The following is a 24107-nucleotide window of genomic DNA, read 5'->3' on the forward strand; positions in this document are numbered from 1 at the left end:
TGAGCTTTGGCCATGGAAAGAAGAGCTCCTGAGCAGGAGGGCTGCAAATGAGTTTCTGACTCACACCAGGGATACACCTGGGCCTGGGAGCAGGACAGACAAGTAGAATACAGGCAACCCCTGCATAGCACTCTTAATAGGTTCCTGAAAAACCGAGCATTGAGCAAAATGAGCGTTAAGCGAAACCAAAATTATTTGACGACCCAAGATGGCAACCACAATTGTTTTTAATAACCCAAGATGGCAACTATGAGTGTTATAATGAAACTCACTGAGCACAAAGTGAAATCAGATATGAATTTAAAATGAACGCTATAGCAAAATAGCGCTAAGCGAAACAGCATTAAGCAGGGGTTGCCTGTATTGGGGACTTGCCTGGAGTGTCCCCAGTATTTGGGATTGGGACTAATGGAGGAGGTGGAAGATCCCAATCAGCCCAGGAGCAAGGCCAAACCCCAGGAACAGGACAGAGAAGGTAATAAACCAGGGAGCAAAGCAGAGCCTAGGAACAGGATAGAGAGTGCGTAATAGTCCCAGGGATTAAGACCAGAGTCTGGGAGCAGGGCAGAGGAAGGACTAGAGATGGAGCTAGAGAAATTCCAGTGCCCCAGGCTCAAGTGTATCCCTAGTATGAGTCAGGAGCTCCTCTGCTACCTTCCTGCTCAGGGGCTGTTCCTTCCATGGCCTCTGGGGCTAGACTGCTCAGGCCCTAGGCCAGGGGTGGGAAAAATTGTGGATCTGGCTGGCAGCCAGACTCCATTTCCCAGTAGCCCTTGCCCACATGGCTGGAGCTAGTTTCCATGGAGACCACAGCAGCAGCCATGCTGTGATTGTGCGAGGCTGGGGTTTCCATGGAGACCAGCCCCAGCAGCGCTAGCAGGGCACACGACAGTGAGGGGAGCTGCTCTGCAGCTGGGCTGGTTTCTTGAATGACAGTATGGTCCAGAGCCAGCATGGTAGAGCTGCGATATGCCACCTGAGCCCTCTCTGCAGCCTTTCTCCTCTTAAAATAACAGGAGCGCTAAGCTCCCTGTTACAGTGTCCTTATCCCAAAAACTCAGAGCTGTTTTGTCTATGACTCAGTTCTCCATCTCCAACACTTTTTTTTTTTCCACTGACTCCATCAAGCCCACTAACCGAAGGAGGAGATATTCCTTAGGTTGTCCTGAGCCTAACAGGGTCTACACAGTCTACCCCACAGAGCAGATTACAACCCTTTTCCATGGGTCCCTTAAACCTTTCAACACTGATTGTTTCACTCTTTGGGGGTGGTAGGGGGCTGTGGGTCAGAAGTGGTAGGGACGTCAATTGTTACATGAGAATTTTAGAGGGTTGAGAATGAGACTCATGATGCACAAGATTATTCTGATTATCAAAAGCTTTATTGGGATACACTATAGAAATGGCTTATTTACATCAACAAGGACAGTACTTATGTAGACTTGGATTCAAAGGAAGAATGCTTCTCCAGGAACTTTCATTGATGTATTTGTTCTTTCATGGATGAGCTCATGGAAGTTTGATTTTATACAACTTGACCACAGATTATATACCTAATACAGGTTTTTCCAATTTGGTTACTTTTTTGTGCTGAACCAATTGCTATTTATTTTCTTACATTATAGGGACATACCAACATTAGTTACAGCACATGCTCACTATGTTACACAATCCTACTTTCTTAATTTTACTACAAATGTGGTATCATGGCTTTTATTTATGTTAAACTAAACCAGGCTGGAACAAGGCCTTCATTGCATCTATGACCTACAGAATAATTAAGGCAAGGGGTGAGCAGGTCACTGGTCACAGGCACTGATATAGGGTGAGTGCAAAAATAGCAGCTGCTGCCAGTGTCAGCTCAGCTATTGCTATTGCCCATGTGTGACAGCCATGCAAAGCACAGAATTACCCAGTTACACTTCTGGATATGCACAATTCCTAGCCAATTAGGTTTGGCCATCTGGATTATCTAAATTCAGTCTGACTTAGCACTGAGAAGTTAACCCTCATCTGATGTAGTATCAGACAGGGGTGCTCTAAGGCACAACAAGGGTTACTTTGGGGTGAATCTGCCCACATCCCATGTGACTTCTTGGGGCTGGGCTGGTGTTTTCACTGGTGAGCACCAGTCCAGTCCCACCGCCAGGACTTTCACAGAGAAGAGACAGAAAAGCTCTGTCTCCTCCCCATACAGCAGGTGTGGGAGGGAGCCCCCTACCACACATTCCCACCAGCTACCCCTTCAGGGGAAGGAGCAGAGCCTTCCTGCTGCATGGGCCCATCCTGGTTCCCCCTGCTGGGGTCTTGGGGGGAGCCAAGCTTGGCCCACATGGGGGGGGGGGCTCCCTTCCTCCTTCCCAGCCCTTCATGTGAGTATCTTGACAGAAGTACCTTCATGGCTGCCACACCTGGAGCTGGGGCAAGGGGGAAATGAAGCCCCCTGCCTCTCACACCCAGCCCAGTTCTGCCCCCCCCCCCCCCCGCAAGACCCCAGCAGGGGGAACTGGGCTTGGCCCATGCAGTGGGGAGGCTCTGTTCCTTTCCCTGCCCAAGACTCTTGAAAATGGTATCCTCATGGCTGCTGCGCCCAGAGCTGGAGCAGGGGGAGGAGGAAAATGTAACCCCCCCTGCCACACAGGCCTGGTCCAGCTACCCCGAAGACCTCAGTGCAGGTAGCTGGGCTGGGCCCATGAGGTGGGGGGGGGCTCCATTTCCCCTCCTGCCCCAGCTCTGAGCACGACAACCTCTGCTGCTGTCAAGATGCTTGGGTAGGGGCAGGGAGAAAGGAGCCCCCCCTGCTGTGCAGACTGGGCCTGGCTTCTCCCTCTCCCCGCCCCAAGACCTCCTTTTTCTACCCCCTTCCTCCCCAGCCACTGCTTACAGTTGCCACCTGGCAGAGGGGCAGGGCCAGAGAGAGGGGTGGTCCAGGCATGCCCTGCTTCTGGCCTGGGCCAGTGCAGGCAGACTCCGAGCCCCTCCCCCAGCCCAGCAGGGTACAATGGCACTCTAACTCATAGCGCTTTGCGTAAAGTACCATAGTTAGAGCGCCCCCCCAGCAGGTTGCCTGAACCTATCTCCAGTACACACCTTCTGACTGTCAGGCATACTTGTCCAGTTAGATCTCTGGCATGACTTTAGGTCTCAGTAGCATTACCACACACAGGTTGTCCCATTGCTGGCTCAGGACCTTGGCCTTTACAGTTCCATTTAGATTATTTAATTTTGTCATATGGGAGTTGCTTGATTTAAAATGGAATATAAAACACCCATGTACCTAGCAGTGAGCACCCTATAAACACATATCTCACAATGATTTATCTTCTTCTGGAGTATTTTTGCCTTCATCTGTATATTTTCATTTGCCTCCACCTGGTCAGAATATTAATCAGAAGTATGTGGTGGGGCTGTTGTTGTTTCAAGGCAGAGGGGTTGACGTCTGATAAATTTTGCTTGATTTTTTTTGTCTGAGAATCCTCTGTAAAACTGGAGCAAGTTTACAAGATTTCAAAAATGTTCACCACTCTTTGGTTACTGTTGGTGTATTTGAAGCACTGAAAAGTTGTATCCTCATTTTTTAATTTATGAGGGAAGGGGTTCTTTTTCTTCCCCGCTCCTCTCATTGCTTAGTGGATTTAAGCATGGGTGAAGGGCCAGGCGATTCTGAGTTTAGGTTTTGTGTTTAAGTGGACCTAATCATTCTGTGTGCTAGAACAAGCTGTTCCACACAAGTGAATTCTCCCCCCCCCCACTTCAGTGGGGCTTTACATAGGAGCAGTTTTCCATGTGATTAAAGTGCAGGATTGGAGCGGTTGACAACTATTCTGAAAATCACAAAGCTAGATTTCTGTGTGAAAGGTATGGTGATCATCAGGTTCAGTAAACACAGGCATATGCGAATGAGAAGAATTAAATAACCATCTTTATCTGAAACATTCTTTGCAAGCTTTCTGGTACAAACACCCTTCTTCAGGCATTGGGAGGCTCTGCAGGGTCTCTTCAGGTACTGGGAGACATTGCAAAGTCTCCCAATGCCTGAAGAAGGGTGTTTGTGCCAGAAAGCTTGCAAAGAACTTTTCCCCAACTATTTAGTTGGTCTAATAAAAGATATTACATTTACCCAAAGAACTTTGCTTGCCTATGTCCTTAGACCAACATGACTACAACCAACAACCCTACAGCTTTATCTGTGGAGCAGCAGACAACCTCTGCAGACCCTTGGTTTGTGTTTCACACTAACTAGCTAGCTCAGGGATCATCTTCCAACTTCTGTCGTCTTCTCTTAGGGAGCATCACTAAATTATAACTTCTGTCACTGCAAAAGGGACTCTGATTTTTTGCGTGTCTCATGCGGAAACATGCTCATGATCTCAATTTGTTACAAAGCAGTGAAATTTCAGGATTTGAAATGTGAAATGAACTGGTGACATTTTTCACACTTGTTTTCCTGAAAAAATGATCATTAATTAAATGTGGTGTGCTGTGAATGTGCTGTGGTGTGTTATAGTATTTACAAGCAGAATGCTTTGAATTTTCTAAGACTGGACAGAGATGCTTTTTAAAAGGATTTGATTTGATTTGATTTGATTTCATTGACAATGCATCCCTTCGCAACAGGTATGTACAAAAAGACACTGTAGATCATTATACAAGGCAAAATACCTCACTACCCAGCACATTGCTAATGAAGGGCCTAGTGCATCTATTCTCAATGAAAGGGTATGTCTTAAAGGTGGATTAACAGCTTTTATAAGAAGACAGGTTCAGGACAGACCCTGCCATTACTAACTCAGAGCCATCTGCCAGGCCCTGGGTGTTTCACAGAATGCCTCAGAACTGCAGCCTTTCATCACTACACCCAGACTGCCCAGCATAAGCCCCAATTATGCCAAGTACCAGGTGGTGTATGCTGAGGTCTTATTCTACTTGCCACAGATAAAGGCATAACTTTGGAGTTGAATGAAACCCCAGTTCTAATATCGTATTGCATTCTTCTGGGTGCATCAAGACCTTGGATTGGTTTCTCTATCCAGCCTACCCCTTAAAGTAAACTCCAACATCCAGGATGAGGTTATCAGAACCAAAACTACAAGGAAGGTCTATCTAGGTACACTGACTGACACAAGCAAACACATATCATGGTGTTTGTGCCAGAACAGAGCCACACACCATATCTATTTGCCATCCTCATTACTCAGCTGCACTGAAGCCATGTTGTGGTCCTTTCTCCAGACCTTCCTGATTAGCAGGTCTAACTTGTCCCTTTAGGACATACCATAAAACCCATTGCTATTCTAGCTAAGAGTCAGATGGTGTCTGTTTATTCAGTAACTGTAGACCACAAGACCTAAAGATCTAGTTCTTTCTCTGCTAAACAGAATAAGGCACCTACTTTGCACAGCTTCTGTAAAATATTCCCTGTTGAAATTCTGGCCATGTCTCTTGGCTTAAAGAACATGCTAAACCTGTAATTGCCAGATGAACAATTACATCAGAAAAATCATCTTCCCTGTTATGTAGGTCAGGTAGACGTACATACCCAGCCAGAACAATGTTTTTATAGAGAGAAATTCCTAAATTCACTGCGTGTTATTTCCTTACAGGTCTTTATGGATGACTGATTGATATTATTCTGGGGGGAGTAAAGGAAGCGGGAAACTTTAAGAATTTATTATGGGGAAGCAAATTAATTTACAGATATTTGCAAATGTGTGCAGACAGAAAGGAAAGCTATATTTTGGGCATACCAAATTTGGGCAGCAGCCTTCTACAGTTACTAAACATTTGACTGTTCACACAAATCCTGCCAAGTCAATTGACAAGAAGATGAACTGAGTGCTTTAACATAAGAATGAGAAAGAGGGAACCTAGCATTAGCGAGATCACCAGGAGGGAAGGCAGCGCCTCTAGGGCAATGAATTTAGTTTTAGTTCTTTAAGGAAGGACAAGATAATTTAGAGCTTCTGAGTGGAAGGTTGGCTTCTCAGACACCTTTTTTATATATTGCTGTCAGTGCATATATTGTACTCCATACATTTTTTCAGCAGCAGCATCCTATGATGCCCAGTTGCATGCTGTATTAATAGATTTGATCTATGATTTTTCTAACAGAGATGGTCTTATTAGCAAAGAAGAAATGATGGCCTACTTCCTGAGAGCAAAATCACAGCTACAATGTAAAATGGGACCAGGATTTATTCACAACTTTCAGGAGATGACCTATCTTAAGCCGACTTTCTGTGAACACTGTGCAGGATTTGTAAGTATAATTTTAACAGTCCCGTGCTTCAGATATAGCCTTATACATCATCTTCTGAGTCTGGTTAACACAACCAAGGGGTAATGACACCCATTCTCTAGTAAGGGGGAATAGCCCTTTCAGTCTAGCAATGTATCTCACTGTAGTGAGAAACTAAAAAAGATATGCTCCAATTCTGTGTCCATGCTGTCCAGGTCTCTCCTCTGGCTCTTAGGTATTTAAATGTTAAGTCTTTCTATTTGGGACAGACAGAATTCAAAGTATAACAGGCAATGGACGCATGACAAAGCTGTCCTGCTAAATGGCCTTGGTTTGCTTTAGCTTAAGTGAATTCACTTAAATTGCCTTCATTTTCCATGTAGACAAAGCCAGAGAGGGTGAGTGTCTGGAGCAAAGACTGTAGATGAAAAAAGGGTTAGATCTTTTTCATGAAATTGCTCTTTAGAATATAACTCTGCTCACGCTTTTCTGCCATTTCTGGAACCCTTGAACCCTTAATCCTTTTTACTGAATTCATGACTCCTTTATTTAGATAAATTTGAGAGAAATGTTAATAGTTCATCAAGAAATCAACGGCGCTTTCAGTTTCATGAAATCAGCTGTTTTTAGGAAGGCATTTGATCACATCATCATTTTTTCTCTCTCCACCATAACCTCCACAATGCCGTTAAGTCAGGGCTGGGCAATTATTTTGGGCAGAGGGCCGCTTACTGAGTTTTGGCAAGCCATTGAGGGCCGCATGACAGGCAGCCAGGGACAGATTAATATTAATTTTCTAAATTTTTTAGGGGCCCTGCAGGCCGGATAGAATGGCCTGGCGGGCCACATCTGGCCCGCAGGCCTCATTTTGCCCACCCCTGCATTAAGTAATGGTCCCAGTTTAGTTCATTTTTTAAACTTTCATGAAATGTTTCAGTAACTGGTGGCAAATCAAATATTTTTGGACCCCTGATAAACCTCTTCCATCAGTTCTCCTCAGAATAGGTCGTAAGAAGAAAAGAACTAGTATGTTTTAAATGATCCTTTAACAAAGGTGTGGCCAATGTGCAGCACAGGTGCCACAAGTGGCATAAGCAGCCTGTGTGTGCAGCATGCAGCTGGTTAGGGAGGGGACAGACAACAGTAGATAGGACAGGAAGCAGAAAGCAAAGCAGAATATCAGTCAGGGAAACAGAAAGCAGAGCAGTAGATCACTCAAGAAGAACAGGGCTGGGAGCAGAAAGCAAAGCAGTAGATCAGACAAGGGAACGGGATTAAAGTGGCACTTGGGGAGGGTGCGGGGTTAATTTATGACACACCTGCCACAAAGATTGGTTCCCTCTGCTTTAAGATGAGGGCAAGAACAGTCAGGACTATCATGTTACCAAAGACGAATATACCTCCTCTGCTCGTGCTTGTAGGGAGGCAGTTAGACGGGCCAAAGCTACCATGGAGCTGAGGATGGCATCCCAAGTAAAGGACAACAAGAAATTGTTTTTTAGCTATATAGGGAGTAAAAGGAAGGCCCAGGGAGGAATAGGACCCCTGCTAAATGGGCAGAAACAATTGGTGACGGACAGGGGGGACAAGGCTGAACTCCTCAACGAGTTCTTTGCCTCAGTGTTCCTAAGTGAGGGGCACGACAAGTCTCTCACTGGGGTTGTAGAGAGACAGCAGCAAGGTGACAGACTACCATGCGTAGACCCTGAGATGGTGCAGAGTTACTTGGAAGAACTGGATGCCTTTAAGTTGGCAGGCCCGGATGAGCTCCATCCGAGGGTGCTGAAGGCACTGGCCGACATCATTGCAGAGCCACTGGAGGGAATATTTGAATGCTCGTGGCGCACGGGCCAAGTCCCGGAGGACTGGAAAAGGGCCAATGTGGTCCCCATTTTCAAAAAGGGGAGGAAGGAGGACCCGGGCAACTATAGGCCAATCAGTCTCACCTCCATCCTTGGCAAAGTCTTTGAAAAAATTATCAAGGCTCACATATGCGAGAGCCCGGCAGGACAAATTATGCTGAGGTGAAACCAGCGCGGGTTCATGGCAGGCAGATCGTGCCTGACCAATCTAGTCTCTTTCTATGACCAGGTTACGAAACACCTGGACATAGGAGGAGGGGTGGATGTCATATACTTAGACTTCAGGAAGGCCTTCGATAGGGTATCCCACCCCATACTGGTGAACAAGTTAAAAGGCTGTGACTTGGACGACTACACAGTCCGGTGGGTGGCAAATTGGCTAGAGGGTCGCACCCAGAGAGTCGTGGTGGATGGGTCGGCTTTGACCTGGAAGGGTGTGGGTAGTGGGGTCCCTCAGGGCTCGGTCCTTGGACCGATACTCTTTAATGTCTTCATCAGCGACTTGGACGAGGGATTGAAATGTACTCTGTCCAAGTTTGCAGATGACACAAAGCTATGGGGAGAAGTGGACACGCTGGAGGGCAGGGAACAGCTGCAAGCAGACTTGGACAGGTTGGACAAGTGGGCAGAAAACAACAGAATGCAGTTCAACAAGGAGAAATGCAAAGTGCTGCACCTAGGGAGGAAAAATGTCCAGCACACCTACAGCCTAGGGAATTACCTGCTGGGTGGCACGGAAGTGGAAAGGGATCTTGGAGTCCTAGTGGACTCTAAGATGAACATGAGTCGGCAGTGTGACAAAGCCATCAGAAAAGCCAATGGCACTTTATCGTGCATCAGCAGATGCATGACGAATAGATCCAAGGAGGTGATACTTCCCCTCTATCAGGCGCTGGTCAGACCGCAGTTGGAGTACTGCGTGCAATTCTGGGCGCCGCACTTCAAGAGGGATGAGGATAACCTGGAGAGGGTCCAGAAAAGGGCCACTCATATGGTTAAGGGCCTGCAGACCAAGCCCTACGACGAGAGACTAGAGAAACTGGATCTTTTCAGCCTCCGCAAGAGAAGGTTGAGAGGCGACCTTGTGGCTGCCTATAAGTTCATCAGGGGGGCACAGAAGGGAATTGGTGAGTATTTATTCACCAAGGCGCCCCCGGGGGTTACAAGAAATAATGGTCACAAGCTAGCAGAGAGCAGATTTAGATTGGACATTAGGAGGAACCTCTTCACAGTTTGAGTGGCCAAGGTCTGGAACGGGCTCCCAAGGGAGGTGGTGCTCTCCCCTACCCTGGGGGTCTTCAAGAGGAGGTTAGATGAGTATCTAGCTGGGGTCATCTAGACCCAGCACTCTTTCCTGCCTATGCAGGGGGTCGGACTCGATGATCTATTGAGGTCCCTTCCGGCCCTAACGTCTATGAATCTATGAATGTTGGATGGCTGTTCCCTTTAAAAATAACCACTGACAGGGACTGATGAAAGCAAATCTCTATAGTGAAACTACAAAAGCAGTGGCCAAGGTCACGCTCTTTCAAGGCAGAGGTCTCCATTCCATCTTTATTTATGGCCTATGTTTAAGAGCGTAAAATTGGGACTTTATCATCACCACTGCAGTTCTCACTGATGTCCATGGCATCTGGCAAAATGATCAGGAGTAGTTTGCTTTCTGAGGTATATCACTTGCAGTGTTGCTCCCTAAAGAAAATCCGCCCTCTTTCTGAGCCATCACTTCTACCATTTGTTTGCTTTTCTTTTCCTCCTTTCCAGCTCCACCTCCCTCCCCTCACTTCTTCCCTCTGCATTTCCTTCACAGTAGCAGCTCTCAATTCCTGCCTCCCAAAGCACTTCACTCCCACTAAACCCTGTAAAACATGCCCAAATGGTAGGCAATGCAATAGTTAAGGTTGAGACTGAAGTGTGTCAGAATTTTAAGACTGACACTTCCAGGCAGATTCATGGCAGTAGAGATCACGCGTCTCAGAGCTATTGTTTCAGGCAGCGTCAGGAAGATATGAGTGCATTAGTTACACTTGAATTGCATTCAGAAGGTTTTCTTTGCCTTCTAAGGACTAGGGACCTTTCTTTTAAATGGCAGTTTATATGGCAAACAACCCATGGGTCAGATAAATGCATCATGCAGACTGGATCTTCTCTGTGGGCCATATGTCTGACACAAAAATTAAAACATTTAATGCCAAGAGATCTCTTTCTGTTGCATACCTGTTACTAGAGATCAATATATATGTAAGCTAAATAGAAAGGGTTTGCTCCTTTGTTTTAATCAAAATAGTCAAGCCATGCTAGAGGACAGTGAGGCAATATATTTCTCATGTATTCTGTTAAAGATGTGAGAACTGCTTAACATGTGTGAGTACCTGCTGCTGCAATAGTTAATAGAAGTCTTGCTTGTGTAAAGCATAGACTATTCTGCTCAATATGGGAGCATGTGGGTGAAATAACCTGTGTTATTTGGGAGGTCAGAACAGAAGAACATTTAAACACATGGGCTAGGGACAGACATTCAAAAAGCCTGATCCTGAATTGATTCAATCTTTGCAGGTTAATATAACCTGGCTAGGCTAAATCAGTTTTGTAACCAGACAGACATCCCAGAAATGCTGGCACATGCCTGCAGTGGCTCAGGCTAGAAGCTGGGGGGCACTAGAGTAGCCCTCCCTTCTTTCCACAGCACTGAACTGAGGGAGGTGTGGCCAGGCTCAGACAGGACGCTGTGATTAGCCCAGCAGGGAATTGATAACAGTGTTTATCACCCAGTTAAGAAAATAACAGAGAGACATTACCTACTTGTTGATTCTATCTGTTGATTCAGCACTGACTGTAGCCAACATGTGGTCTGCTAGCTAATACACAGACACCTCCTCAGCAAGGCAAGGGGACAGGGGAATTCCTGCTTGGCAGTGAGTGGTGAGGGGAGGTGGGGAGCAGCCCATGGTCTCTGGAGCTCCAGCCAGGGAGCAGAGGGGAGGGGCCAGCTCTGCTGTGGAGCAGAGAGCCTCACCCAACCCAGAGAGCATGCTGGGATGCTGGGGTGTCTGGTTTATCTTAAACCAGCAAGGGGTTAGGGACAGACATTGTATAAACCAGTCTGAGCCAAAGCAGTTAAGCCTGATACTACATTCAACCAGGTTTATTTCAAACAGGTTTCAGCCATTCTCAAACTGGTTTATGTGAATTGAGCATCTGTTCTATTACAGGTTTAAACCAGTTTCTGATCACTTAACCAGTTTATGTGTAATGTCTGTCCCTAGCTGTGAAGAGGGCACTATAGTTCTTTGGGGATTTATTTCTTGCCCTTCTGTTGACATCACCTTGGAGCCTGATCCTGAGAGTTGCTGAGACTTCAAAGCAATTGCATAATGAGTTTGGGGCAACAATTTTATCACTTTCCTGCTCTGGATGAATGTACTATTTTGCTAAACTACATTTTTTTATTTTTCATATGCCGTCCAAGAAAAAAACCTATTAGAGGTTGTAAAGTAGATAAAGAAAAGGTCAAATTAATCTTTCATGCAAAATCACTAAATCTGCTGGTATTATGCTGGGGATAGATTGGGCTGATTGTACGTGAGAGCAAAAGAAGCTGGATTTAAAAAACTCATCATACATTAGTTCTGCATTTCAATTCTGTTCACCCAAGGGCAGGGCATAGTTTAGAATTGATGCAGTGATTCATAGTCAAAATAATGTGCACTGATATACATAAGGCTGAACTGAAATGACAGTTAAGGGTCAGCACTACACAGTAAAATATCAAATATTAGATGGAAGTTAATGTTAAAGGTCAAGCTAAAATCTAATGGCATACGGCCATTACTGATTAAAGTTATAATCTATGTTGCATGAACATAGTGGGAACTGTTAGAAATTTTAAAATCAATTTATTTTCTAAAAGTTATGCTGTAGCTCAAACAAGAATTAATTCAGGGAAGTCCTATGGCCTGTGTCATAGAGGAGGTCATGCAAAGTGATCACCACGATCGCTTCTGACTGCATAATCTGTGAATTCATATACTTCCACTGAATGCACAACTAGTTTAAGTTAGGGGGCAGCAGGCAGTTTTGCTGTCTGCTAGTTGCTCCTGGTCTCTCACCCAGATTCACAGCCCTGAAGACTCTTTAGCTCTTTTCAAAATCATAGATCTACCCAAGGATAGTCTCCAGCAGAAGCTAGGGTTTCAGCTTTTGTTAAGCAGAAAAGGGAGGGTGACTCAGCTGAAGATTAGGCCCCATCAATGCTCTACATAGCCATAATATCTGGGAAAATATTTGTTACTTCATTCTAGCTTTCAAAAGCAAGGTGCCTATTATATTTTGGTGCATATTGTATGTGAGAAAAATAGGGTATTTCAAAGTTTAATAGAGGAAAACTGCTGCTCTTATGAGGAATCATAAGCAGGGAGCAGCAAAAGAGACTAGTAAAGTTACTTAAACTAATGCAGCATTATCAGTTCTAGTGCCAATTGTCAAACTAATGCAGATAGGTACAACTGTCACTACCTAGCCATGTAAATCAAGTGTGTTCTGTATAGAAATAATGAAAAAAGATATGGACTAAATTAATCATGCACCCTGACAGCTGCCATTGTCCCTTCTTTTGTACTTTTACTAACCTTCTTTCCAACTTGTTTGCTATGCTCTGCTCTGCTTCATACCCCCGTTCCTTTGTAGATCCCTTCCCTATCTTGTCTGCACCCTTCATCTTGCTTCTTTTTACAATTTCCCAACTTGCACATATCTGCCCCTCCCTTTTCAGTGTTTCTTAAACCCTCTAACTTTCCCACCCTACCTGCTGTTTCTTTGCTTGCTGTGCCACCAGTCTTACACACATATGCTCTCTCCCCCCCAGTACAAGTTGTTTTCCACCCTTCAAACCCATGTCATGGTCTGTCAAAATGACACACCAGGTTTCAATGGAGTTGTACTGGTATCACAGCACTGGCCCCCTGCTAGCTCCTCAGAGGAATTGCAATATCACCTCCAGAAGCAGCTGCCTCTTGAGAATGTGCTATCCTGCTGATATAAATGCAACTGGTCTGCAGCTGGGGTTAATAGACTCCCTCAGCTACCTGAGTAGCAGTGTCATTGCTACCGCCCTGTAGTGCAGGAATCAAAGCAGGGTGCATCTTTCCCAGACAGAAAATCATCTTCTCCACTTAATATGTGCATCCTAATTTGGGGTGTGGTAGGGCAGGGTTTGCTGATCTCAGGGCAAAAGATGTATACTGAATGCAACATGAGGTCCCCCCTCCCCTACTTCCCTCAGACCAGAGCCTGGGACAATTGCCCCTGGCTCTCTACTCTCCTGTCTCTTGGAATGGCTCTCTGCTTGTAAGTTCCTGCAACCTTCTGGATGTGGAACATCGCATCCTTCTTTAAATGTCTAGGTAACAGATTTCTGGGGTTGCTATTGTAAACGAGGACCTAATTTTTAACCCCAACATTAGTTCACCCAGACATACTTCAGTACCACATGCCATCCAGGTACAGATATGTTAGAAATGCATAGACAGATCAGTTTCATGAACCAATGGGGTCACAGTGGCTGCATCTACACAAGACACTAAATGCACAGTAGCCAATGACTACTGCACAGTAGCGTCACATGGCAAGAAACGTGATGTGACACTACTGCGCAGTAGTCACAAGCTACTGCACAGTCAGTGTCACAAAAAAAGCTGTTCGGCCGTGCTACTGCTCAGCAACTCCAGTTACTGCACAGTCGTTTAGTACTTGTTCATGTAGTAATGACTGCACAGTCAGCGTCTCGTGTGGATGCAGCCAGTGTGCACTGATTGGCTTCCTCAAACTGGCTTGGTAGCAGTTTTTCATCCCTTTCACCCATCTTCTGTGCCCCCTCTCCCCTGCCAGCTCCATTGCAGGTGGTAGGAATGAGGGAGGGAAGCTGCACCAGTTTGATCATCGCAAATGGTAGGGGAGGTCTACCTAAAAGGAAGGGTGTTGAGAGCTGTTGTATCCTGTTTGTGCTTTTGTAGCCACTGGGGCTTCCTTCATTCCTTCTGGCTTTCTTTTCTGATTCCTTGACGTTATTTTGTCTTTCATTGCAGCTCTGGGGCATAATCAAACAAGGATACAAATGCAAAGGTAAAGAAATAATACCTGCATGTTGTTTACAGAACACTGGCATTCACATCTTGTACCACAACTAAGTAAAGGCTCATATTTTTAGCAACAACACTACTGAGTCACTGGGTGCTGGGAGTATGGCACATGACTGTCAACCATGTGTGCAGCCTCCCTTTATTAAAGGGAGTAATGAAGTCTCTGCAGCCAAAGCCAGAAATGCCAGAGGTTCTGCAGTTCCATGGGGACGTATCTCGGAGTCCCCTGATGCATGTGTTCTGCTGGTACTTTATCTTCCTCCAGCCCCTTGGGCCCTAAATTGAAAAGTGACTGCAACAGCAAGAATGAGCTGTGTACCACACTGATAAGAAACTGCCTCATCCTTAGGTGGCTCAGTCTCTCATGTCGAGGCTTCTTTCCCCTCCAACAAAATTATTTAAAAATCCCCAAATCTCAGAGCTCTTATATCTCTGCCAAATCCAATGCTTTCCTGAGACATTTTACTTTCCTAATTGTACGGCATTTCTGCTGTGTGAAGCAGGGGATCATATGAGCTAACCACAATGGTCCTTTCTGGCCTTCAAACCTATGAATCATTTATGTTTCACAAACCAGTAGGTGTTACACTGTGCACTGAATGGCTTCAGCAAGCAAGTACAGTTCTCTGGTAAGAGACCCTGAATAATGGTACTGCGGCATTCCACCATTACTTCACCTTACTGATTTCCAGCACTGACATCCTCACTTCGGGAGCTATAGGGTCCTATCTCTATGCAGGCTCTGTTTCTCCAGAAAGCCACAGAGCCTTCCAAAGCCTCCTAGTGATACTGGAAGGAGGAATAATTTACAGCATTCTGCATTCCTGTTGTCCTGCAGGTTTAAGGGAACCAGGCTTCTGTCTAAATCTCTGCTCCTCCCAGGATGTGGGAGCATCCATGGCACAGCCTATATAATCCCAGGATTCCCATCATTTCGAGCATGTCTGGATATTGTTAGGCCATGCAAGGAAAGGAGTCTTTAGCTCTTCTCTCCCATCCCCAACCACTCTCAAAGCAGTGCTATAAGGGTAAACTACAAACTACCTCTTTTACTAGTAATCTGGGGAGGTGTTGCAACTGCTGTCCTGCAAATCAATTTAGGAACTGAAAACCAAGCTGAACTCCCTCTTGTTCTTGCATCATCCCCTGTAACATTAGTTTGGCTGAGACATAGTTAAGGTGAAATGTGCTCCTTTGCAAGGCCAGCTTTGCAGGTGATGGATCATACCCGTGAGAGTGTTCAGCTTTGTTCTCAGAGCCCAAACTGAATCTCCTGGGCAGCAGTTATAAAAACCATCTATCCCATGCAGGCACCTGCTGATCCATAATCTGTTAGGAAGAGGGTTGGTTTTCCACCTCTTATTCCAAGCTTGGAGCAAGTGTTTTCTTTCCATTTATAAGTTTTTGACTGGGTGCCAGCATGAGGAGTTGCCTGCCCAAGTCTGTTTTCCTCAACTCCCAAGCTAAGGGCCTTCTGCTTAATGGGCATTAGGGAACATTAACCACCACCATACAGGGCCTGTCACTTCATTTTGCCTATTTAGGGAAAATAACTACAAGAGAGGAAGGCACTTACTTTTGTATTAATCAAATGAATGGATTGGATTTGGGAGCCACCACACTGGAAAATACATAGAGCTCTATAATGACATCTTCAGAGTCACCTCTCCAAACAGAACTGTACTTGGACAGTGAGCCATACAAGTGCTATCCAGCAATGTTTCTTTTATGGCAGAAAATATGTTGTTAGAGATGCACAGTAGAGAAGGCTGAGATTTCCAGTGGAGCATAAGAGAGTGGAAGATGGGATCTTCTTTGGGCTCCTATGAAAACACCAGCCTTTAATTAGCTTCTTCTGGAGGCATTGCCTTCACTGCAACCAGTATTATGCATGCAAATCATGGACACACACCAGAGCTAGCCTCCACTTATAGTGTAGGCACAGCAGCATGGTGCTCAGCACAGCCATGGGAGTGTTTTGCAGGCCACACTGACCTCCATGTCCAGGTTAAATCTGGCTTGGGTATGTGCAGCTGCAGTCCTAGAAGTGCTAACAATGTAAAAATACTTTCACTGGCTCCCTGCCAGGCTCAGAGTATGAAAAGAGCAGTATCTCCAAGCTGGCCTTGCTTACACCATCAGTGAAAGCTCCCTAAAATGCCCACTGTGACACTCCAAGCTACAGACCCCAACTATCCACTTTTGAAGACTGGCCCAGTGGTGTACAGTCCTTGAAATCAGTGACCTGCTCAGCATAGACTAATACTTGGATCCATGTGTCACCCAGTAACTACAGACTCGGCCTCTTGTCTCAATAAGACTTTCTGATGCCACTAAAAATGTATTATTTTGACCGATTTTCTTTTTTTTCTGAGTTCTGCTGAGGGTCAGCTGCCACAGAAACTGTCCCTGTCATAGCTCCTCACTTCCTAACCCCATTGAACTCTTTTCTGCCCACGTCAGCTCATTCACAGACCTTTGGCATTATCAGGTGGCTACAGATAACATGCCACATTTTGGCAATCTCTTACAGACTGTGGTGCCAACTGCCATAAGCAGTGCAGGGACCTGCTTGTGCTCGCCTGCAAGAAATTTTCCAGAGGAACCTCCACAGGCAGTAACCACGGGTCTTTGCCTAGCAGTCCCTCTCTGCCTCCAGGTAAAAAAAACCCTTTATTGTTGCGTTATGTTCATTTGGAATAGATGGTGACATACAAGGGCTTGTCTGTACACCTGGTTGTCTCTACCACTGCTGAGGTAGAGACAACCCACTTGAATCTACAAGCATGCTCCAAACATGGAAGCTCACCAATGAGGCAGCCCTACCCTTGTCCCAAATGGCAGCTGTTAGGTCCACTGGAGACCAGCTAGCCTCACAACCATACTTCTGGGTTTGGAGCCTGCAAATATAGAAGTGCTTGTGCCCCTGCCCCACCCCACCCCTCCATTATGCTCAGGAGTCTCCAACACACTGTAAACAAGTCCTAAATGTCCAAACAGCCTGACCTCTAAATATGATGAGCAGCTTCTTGCATGTCTGAAGGGACTCCGACAATTCCTCAGAACAGCCTCCAGCAGTTTGCAGCTACAGCAAGACCTTTGATGAATACGCCCCTCACTCAAGGGACTAGGCTGCATTGTGAGTAGAGTTGGTCTCCACAAGCTCTGCTCCAATAATCCTGTCACCATTTGAAAGGGTGCAGCATTTATTTACTTATTTTTAGAGTTAAATGATACAGTGATGCCTGTTTGAGGTTCTGAGCACCCAAACGAATAACAAGGGATGCAGCAAAATTTCAGCCCTCCTTGGGCCAGACAACCTGTGTTGCCAAGAGTTGAGGAAGGCAGGACACCTCCGCAGCCTTATCCCAGCCTTGGCTTCCCCATGCACATGCAAGTAAGGAGAAGGCCAGCAGCAGTCTCTAAATGCTACTGTGATCCAAACAGTATATAGGCACAGCCTGTCTAGCATCTACTTCAATTTGGAGCTGGCCCAGGGCCAAGAGCCATACTTTCCAATCATGGTAGGTAGAACCACCAGTCCCACATGCTCCAAGGGAAATGTTGGCTAAGTCAGCCAGAACTCCTCCATGCCTTCCTGCTCCGAAGTGACACCCCATCCTGACCCCCTCCCAGCCCTGCCTTCTTCATTTCACTCTAGAAGGGCCTGATCATGTCACACTTTCTCACAGAGAGGAGCAACTTAGTCAAAGACTAACCCTCTCCCAGTCTGGCTACCCAGAAAATAAGGTGTTACTCAGCATGAGGAAGGGTTGCAAAATCTGACTCCAGAAGTTGAACAGACTATGAAGAGTTGGAATGAGATATAGGAGTTCCCTTTGAAAAAGTCTCAGCTCATAAAAGATACTGAAGTGGCATATTGCAAATAAATTACTCCCATCTCTCTCTTCTAGTACAAGATGAAGTATTTGAGTTTCCCAGTGTTGCTACAGGACATCAGGACCTGGATGGAAGAGCCATAACCCTAGTGACTGGCTCCTCTCGGAAGATTTCTGTCCGTCTGCAGCGGGTCACCACCAGTCAAGCAACCCAGACAGACCCACTGTGGCATGAGCCTGGCTGGAGTGACTCAGGGTCCCATACCTTCCCTAAAATGAAGTCCAAGTTCCACAGCAAAGCTGGAAAGAACAAAGGCTTTGCAAAATGGGAGAATGAAAAGCCCAATGGACAGGCTAATACACATGTTGAAGCAGAGACACGAGAACATGCACTGGACCAGAATGGAATAGAAACACCCCAGGAAAGACAGGAATCTGAGGTGGGTAGCTGAATGGAAGCAGATCTTCTTAAAGTTTGCTACAGGTCACAGTGGACATACACTTGCTTTATCTTCTTTTAAAACATTTACATACATTTCTGCTATCACTTGTTGAACAAAATTATGCTTGATAATGCTAAACTGTTAATATCTGCAACTATCTTCTACAAACCCAGACTTCTCTGCCTGATTATTATTTACTTTAACTTTGGCAATGAGTTTAGCATCTTTCCCTAACACATGTTCTTGAAAAAAATGTGTTTCACTTTCAGTGGGTATTTTCCTTTCTAAAACAGTAAAAGTGGAACAGCCTCTTGGCTATCTGCCTTGCAGCACTATCCTAATGCAGAATCACTCTTTGGATTTGGTAGGATTAGAATTTAATGGATGGTGGTGTAAGCGAAATTAGAGTGTTGTCTTGGTTACTATTAGGAACAGTAAAAAAGATTGCACCTCAGAGTTCTGCTGCTTTTAATGAGTTACTGGGCTTGACGGGATATAAAAAGCCCTTGCTTGGGGTTTTTTTTTCTTTGATTGCAGGATAGCTGATCACTTGCCCTGAAAGATGGAGGACAATTAAGATGGCTGTTGGAACTCAACAAGATACAGACGTCTGTAGACCACTCTTTGACTATGGGAAATTTTGCTGTACCTCATACTTATACTTTATGAATTCAGAAGATCTTCCTGTTATCTTATGTAATAGGTGGTAAAGTTAAAATGCACTATTTATTTTCTCACACGTAAGTCATCAGCAAAGAAAGAGCAGATTTCTAGATTTCTTGGAAGGTATTGGCCAGCAGGGAGAAATTGACTGTATGCTTGATTCTGCAGTTCTGCAAACCAGTGAGGATAGACCTGATCATTTTTTAAAATATTGCATCATTTCAACATACCTATTCCAGTTATGGTGAGAATGGGATCTGACTGCCAAAGTTAATTTGATAAAGCATCTTGTTTAGAGGCTCATAAGGATCTTTGGAAAAAAACTAGAAATTTATGTTCATTGCTAAATCTCAAATGGGAGTCTTTTCAAGAGTCAGAGTTAAAATCCTCTCCTTGGTTAAAAGCCTTTGCACACCAGTCTTTCCAACTTTAAAGATGTTTATGTTGTTCCTGTTAAACACATCATGTAAGTGTGTCACATCTTAATAACACAAGGCCACAAAAAGAGGCTCTCAAACCACAGCATGTGTCAAAGGACTGTAGGAATTTCAGGACAAATATTATTATTCATATGTATGATTATAGAATAACTGGAGAGAGATTCTCTCCCCCAGCACTGATTATGATAAAATTAGCATGTAATAAAACATTTCAGTTTTTAGGGTTTTTTAAATATTCTCTTTTCAGCAAACTGAAGGTATCTAAATAAAATTTAACACTGGATTTCATGAAGAGAAACCTGGCCAGAATTTCACTGTGTCTGCTTGATCACAGTTGATGTTGCGAAAGGAACAGTGTCCCTCTTGAGATGGCACTGGGATCTATAATGAACACAAATGTGTCTTCACTTGGTAGCTGTGTGGGATGGGACTTTCAGAAGTACCCCATTGACCTGAGAGTGTAAATCACAGCTAAAAATCCCTGGGGCTTATGTACATCCTCAAGTCACTCAGGGGACTTTTGTAAAACCCACCCTTGGATGCTTCTCAGCCTAATTTACATCCTGGCTTGGACTACTTTAGGCACAATGGCTTGAACCATCATTAGGGAGTCTGCTAGAATTGGAGACTTCATACAAAGCTGACATGCCAAGCTCTCCTGTGTTGTGAAGTATCAGTTTATAACAACTATATTGGGTGAGATACTGGATTTTAGCTGTTAGACATGCAGTTGATCTTTGGCCCAGTAGTGCTTTCCCATCAGTGGTGCAGGTCTGGACCTTTTGGTATAAAGCCTGTTCCCTTATTTATGTAACAGGTCCTAACTCTAGTCTTAGGGTATAAACAGATACCTCATTTGAAGCAAGTCTGATTGATCCAAGTCACAACCTGGGACAGAAGAAGAGTGGCACAGCTCTTTACACACACTGCCCCTCTGGCAATTAACATGGATAAGCTGCAACTACACAGCATTGTCTCAGGAAAAATTGTTGGCACATTTTCTCTCACATATTCCACAAGTACTTGAAGTAGGACAGAGGATCCAAGGACAGAAGGGCTTTCTCCCAGGATCAATGTGACATTTGTTTTCATTTTTATTCTAATATTGAAGCTGCAGAATTGATTCTCTTTTTAGAAAAGTAAGAGTCTTCTGGGTAGACACCTGAGGAGGAACTGAAGTTGATCAAATGGTTCAGTTTGATTCATTTTTGCAACTCCCCTAGCCCCCATCCTTATTCATAGACAGCATGGCAATAAGGTATTAAATCAGCAAATGGAGAGGTGCTTACTTTCATCATGCCTGCAAGGAAACAAGTGCATTATTGAAAGTCTTTGTTGAAAGTTTCTGGGTTAAAGTCAGAGGGGAGAGCAACAAGGGTGATATTGTGGTGGGTGTCTGCTATAGACCACCAGACCAGGAGGATGAGGTAAATGAGGCTGTTTACATACAACTAGCAGAAGTTTCCAGATCACAGGCCCTGGTTCTCATGGGGAACTTCAGTCACCCTGACATCTGGTGAGAGAGCAATACAGCTGTGCACAGGCAATCTGGGAAGTTTTTGGAGAGTGTTGGGGACACCTTCCTGGTACAAGTGTTGGAAAAGCCAACTAGGGACCATGCTCTTCTTGACCTGCTGCTCACAAACTGGGAAGAATTGGTGGGAGATGTAGAAAGGGATGGCATCAGTGGCCATGAGATGATTGAGTTTGGGACCTTGACAAAAGGAAGGAGAGCAACAGATTAAGGACCCTGGACTTCAGAAAAGCAGACTTTGACTCACTCAGGGAACTGATGGGCAGGATCCCATGGGAGGCCAGTCTGAGGGGTAAAGAAGCCTAGGACAACTGGTTGTATTTTAAAGAAACCTTGCTGAGGACACAGGAACCAGCCATCCCAATGTGCAGGAAGAATAGCAAATGTGGCAGGTGACCAGCTTGGCCCAGTAGAGAAGTATTCAATGAGCTTAAACACAAAAAGGAAGCTTGCAAGAAGTGGAAGCTGGGCAGATGACTAGAGAGGGAGTATAAGAATATTGCTCAGGCATGCAGGGATGAAATCAGGAAGGACAAAGCACAACTGGAATCACAGGTAGCAAGGGATAAGGTAACAAGAAGGTAACATGAAAGGTAACAAGAAGGGTTTTTACAAGTATGTTAGCAACAAGAGAAAGGTCAGGAAAAGTGTGGGTCCCTTACTGAATGGGGGAGGCAGCCTAGTGACAGGTGAAGAGGAAAAGGCTGAAGTATTCAATACCTTTTTTACCAGACTACTGCACTGGGCAGCACAGTTTAGGGAGAAGGTGAACAGCTCTCAGTGATGAAAGAACAGGTTAGGGACTATTTAGAAAAGCTGGACATGTACAAGTCCATGGGGCCAGATGCAATGCACCCAAGGGTGCTGAGGGAGTTGGTTAATGTGATTGCAGAGCTGCTGGTCATTATCTTTGAAAACTTATGGCAATCGGGGGAGGTACTGGACAATTGGAAATATAGTGTCTATCTTTAAGAAGGGGAAGGAGGAGGATCCAGGGAACTAACCAGTCAGCCTCACCTCAGTCCCTGAAAAAACATGCAGCAGGTCCTCAGTAAATCCATTTCTAAGCACCTGGTGGAGAAGAAAGTAATCCAGAACAGTCTGCATGGATTTACCAAGGGCAAGTCAGGCCTAACCAATCTGATTGCCTTTTATGATGAGATGGCTGGCTCTGTGGATGCAGGGAAAGCAGTGGACATAATATACCTTGACTTTAGCAAGGCTTTTGATATGGTCTCCTACAGCATTCTTGTAAGCAAGCTAAGAAAGTATGGGTTGGATGAATGGACTGTAAAGTGGATAGAAAGCTGGCTGGAGCATCAGGCTCAATGGATAGTAATCAATGGTTTGATGGCTAGATGGCAGCTGGTATCAAGCGGAGTCCCCAAGGGTTTGTCCTGGGGCCGATTTTGTTCAATATCTTCATTAACAATCTGAAAGATGGGATGGAGTGCACCCTCAGCAAGTTTGCAGATGACACCAAGCAGAGGGGAGTAGTAGATACATTGGAGGGTAGGGCTAGGATTCAGAGCAACCTAGACAAATTGGAGGATTGAACCAAAAGAAATATCATGAGGTTCAATAAGGGCAAGTGCAAAGTCCTGCAGAACAATCCCATGCACCGCTACAGGCTTGGGACCAACTGGCTAAGCAGCACCCCTGTAGAAAAGGACCTGGGGATTACAGTGGACATGAGTCAAGCATAAATCAAGCTAGATACAAATCAACAGTGTGCCCTTGTTGCCAAGAAGGCTAACAGCATAGTGGGCTGCATTAGTAGGAGCATTGCCAACAGATCAAGTAATTATTCCCCTCTATTCTGCACTGATGAGGCCACATCTGGAGCACTGTGTTCAGTCTTGGGTCCCCCACTACAGAAAGAATGGTAGACAAATTGGAGAGAGTCCAGTGGAGGGGAACAAAAATGGTGAGGGGCCTGGGGGACATGACTTATGAGGAGAGGCTGAGGGAACTGCGCTTATTGAGTCTGGAGAACCAAAGACTGAGTGGGGATTTAATAGCAGCCTTGAAGTACCTGAAGGGTGGTTCCAAAGAGGATGGAGCTGGACTGTTCTCAGTGGTGGCAGATGATAGACCAAGGAGCAGTAGTCTCAAGTTGCAGCACGGGAAATTTATGTTGGATATTAGGAAAAACTCTCTCACTAGGAGGGCAGTGAAGCACTGGAATGGATTACCTAGAGAGGTGGTGAAATTTTCATCCTTGGTGGTTTTTAAGGCCTGGCTCAACAAAGCCCTGGCTGGAATAACCTAGTTAGGGATGGTCCTGCTTTGAGCAGGGGCTTGGACTAGATGACCCCCTAAGGTTCCATTCCAACCCTCATTTTCTATGATTCTGCGATTATGGGATCAGTGTGTCCACTAAGCCTCCTTCTTTTCCTAAATCCCTGTGCCTTTTCCTCTCTACAGCATCCCTCCAGTGCCTGCTTCTTCCCTTTTCATACTTTGCTTCTGGTGCTAGTGCCCCAAGGATCACCAAATGGTTTGCCAGGGATCTTAGCTTTTCCTTACTTCCTACCACGTAGCTGGGGGCCTGGAAACCCTGACATGAGCCAGAACTCTCCAAGCTTCTGGTCTCTGTACTCTGGACCCTGGGCAAGACTAGGCTCCATGCAACACAGAGGGGCTCCCTGCCTCCAGGGACCTCTGAGGGAGTAAACTAGGAAGCCTGCTGCTACATCTAGGGGGAGGGGGGAAATTAAACCAACAAGAGATAGATTTTTCTGAAGCTAAACTATTTGGGAGCTTTCTTTGCCATGGGAAAAATCACAATTTCCAGCTTTCATTCAAATCAATTAGGAAATTTTCCAAATATCAGCCTTTTCTTTGCAATACTCTGATGTGCTTCCAGCTTGTCTTTAGGCTTATCTGACATGTGCATGGACAAGCAGGCACATCTTAAGGACAACAATGGTGCCTTACCCTGTAGTTTT

General features: G+C 45.2%; 1 protein-coding gene across 5 annotated transcripts in view; it reads left to right on the forward strand.

Annotated features, from left to right (window-relative positions):
- The window catches only part of RASGRP3 (RAS guanyl releasing protein 3), a 113682-nt gene extending 93758 nt beyond the window's left edge, over positions 1 to 19924 (forward strand). For all 5 annotated transcript variants that reach the window (XM_006273182.4, XM_019500643.2, XM_019500639.2 and 2 more), the window contains 5 exons: positions 6112 to 6259; positions 14184 to 14220; positions 16771 to 16896; positions 18152 to 18516; positions 19057 to 19924. In XM_006273182.4, the coding sequence (XP_006273244.2) occupies positions 6112 to 6259; positions 14184 to 14220; positions 16771 to 16896; positions 18152 to 18516; positions 19057 to 19065 (685 nt within the window). In that variant the 3' untranslated portion in view covers positions 19066 to 19924. The remainder of the gene's footprint in view (positions 1 to 6111; positions 6260 to 14183; positions 14221 to 16770; positions 16897 to 18151; positions 18517 to 19056) is intronic.
- Positions 19925 to 24107: the final 4183 nt, after the last annotated feature.

This window comes from Alligator mississippiensis, chromosome 1, assembly GCF_030867095.1.
Source record: "Alligator mississippiensis isolate rAllMis1 chromosome 1, rAllMis1, whole genome shotgun sequence".
In the NCBI taxonomy this organism is placed as follows: domain Eukaryota; kingdom Metazoa; phylum Chordata; order Crocodylia; family Alligatoridae; genus Alligator; species Alligator mississippiensis.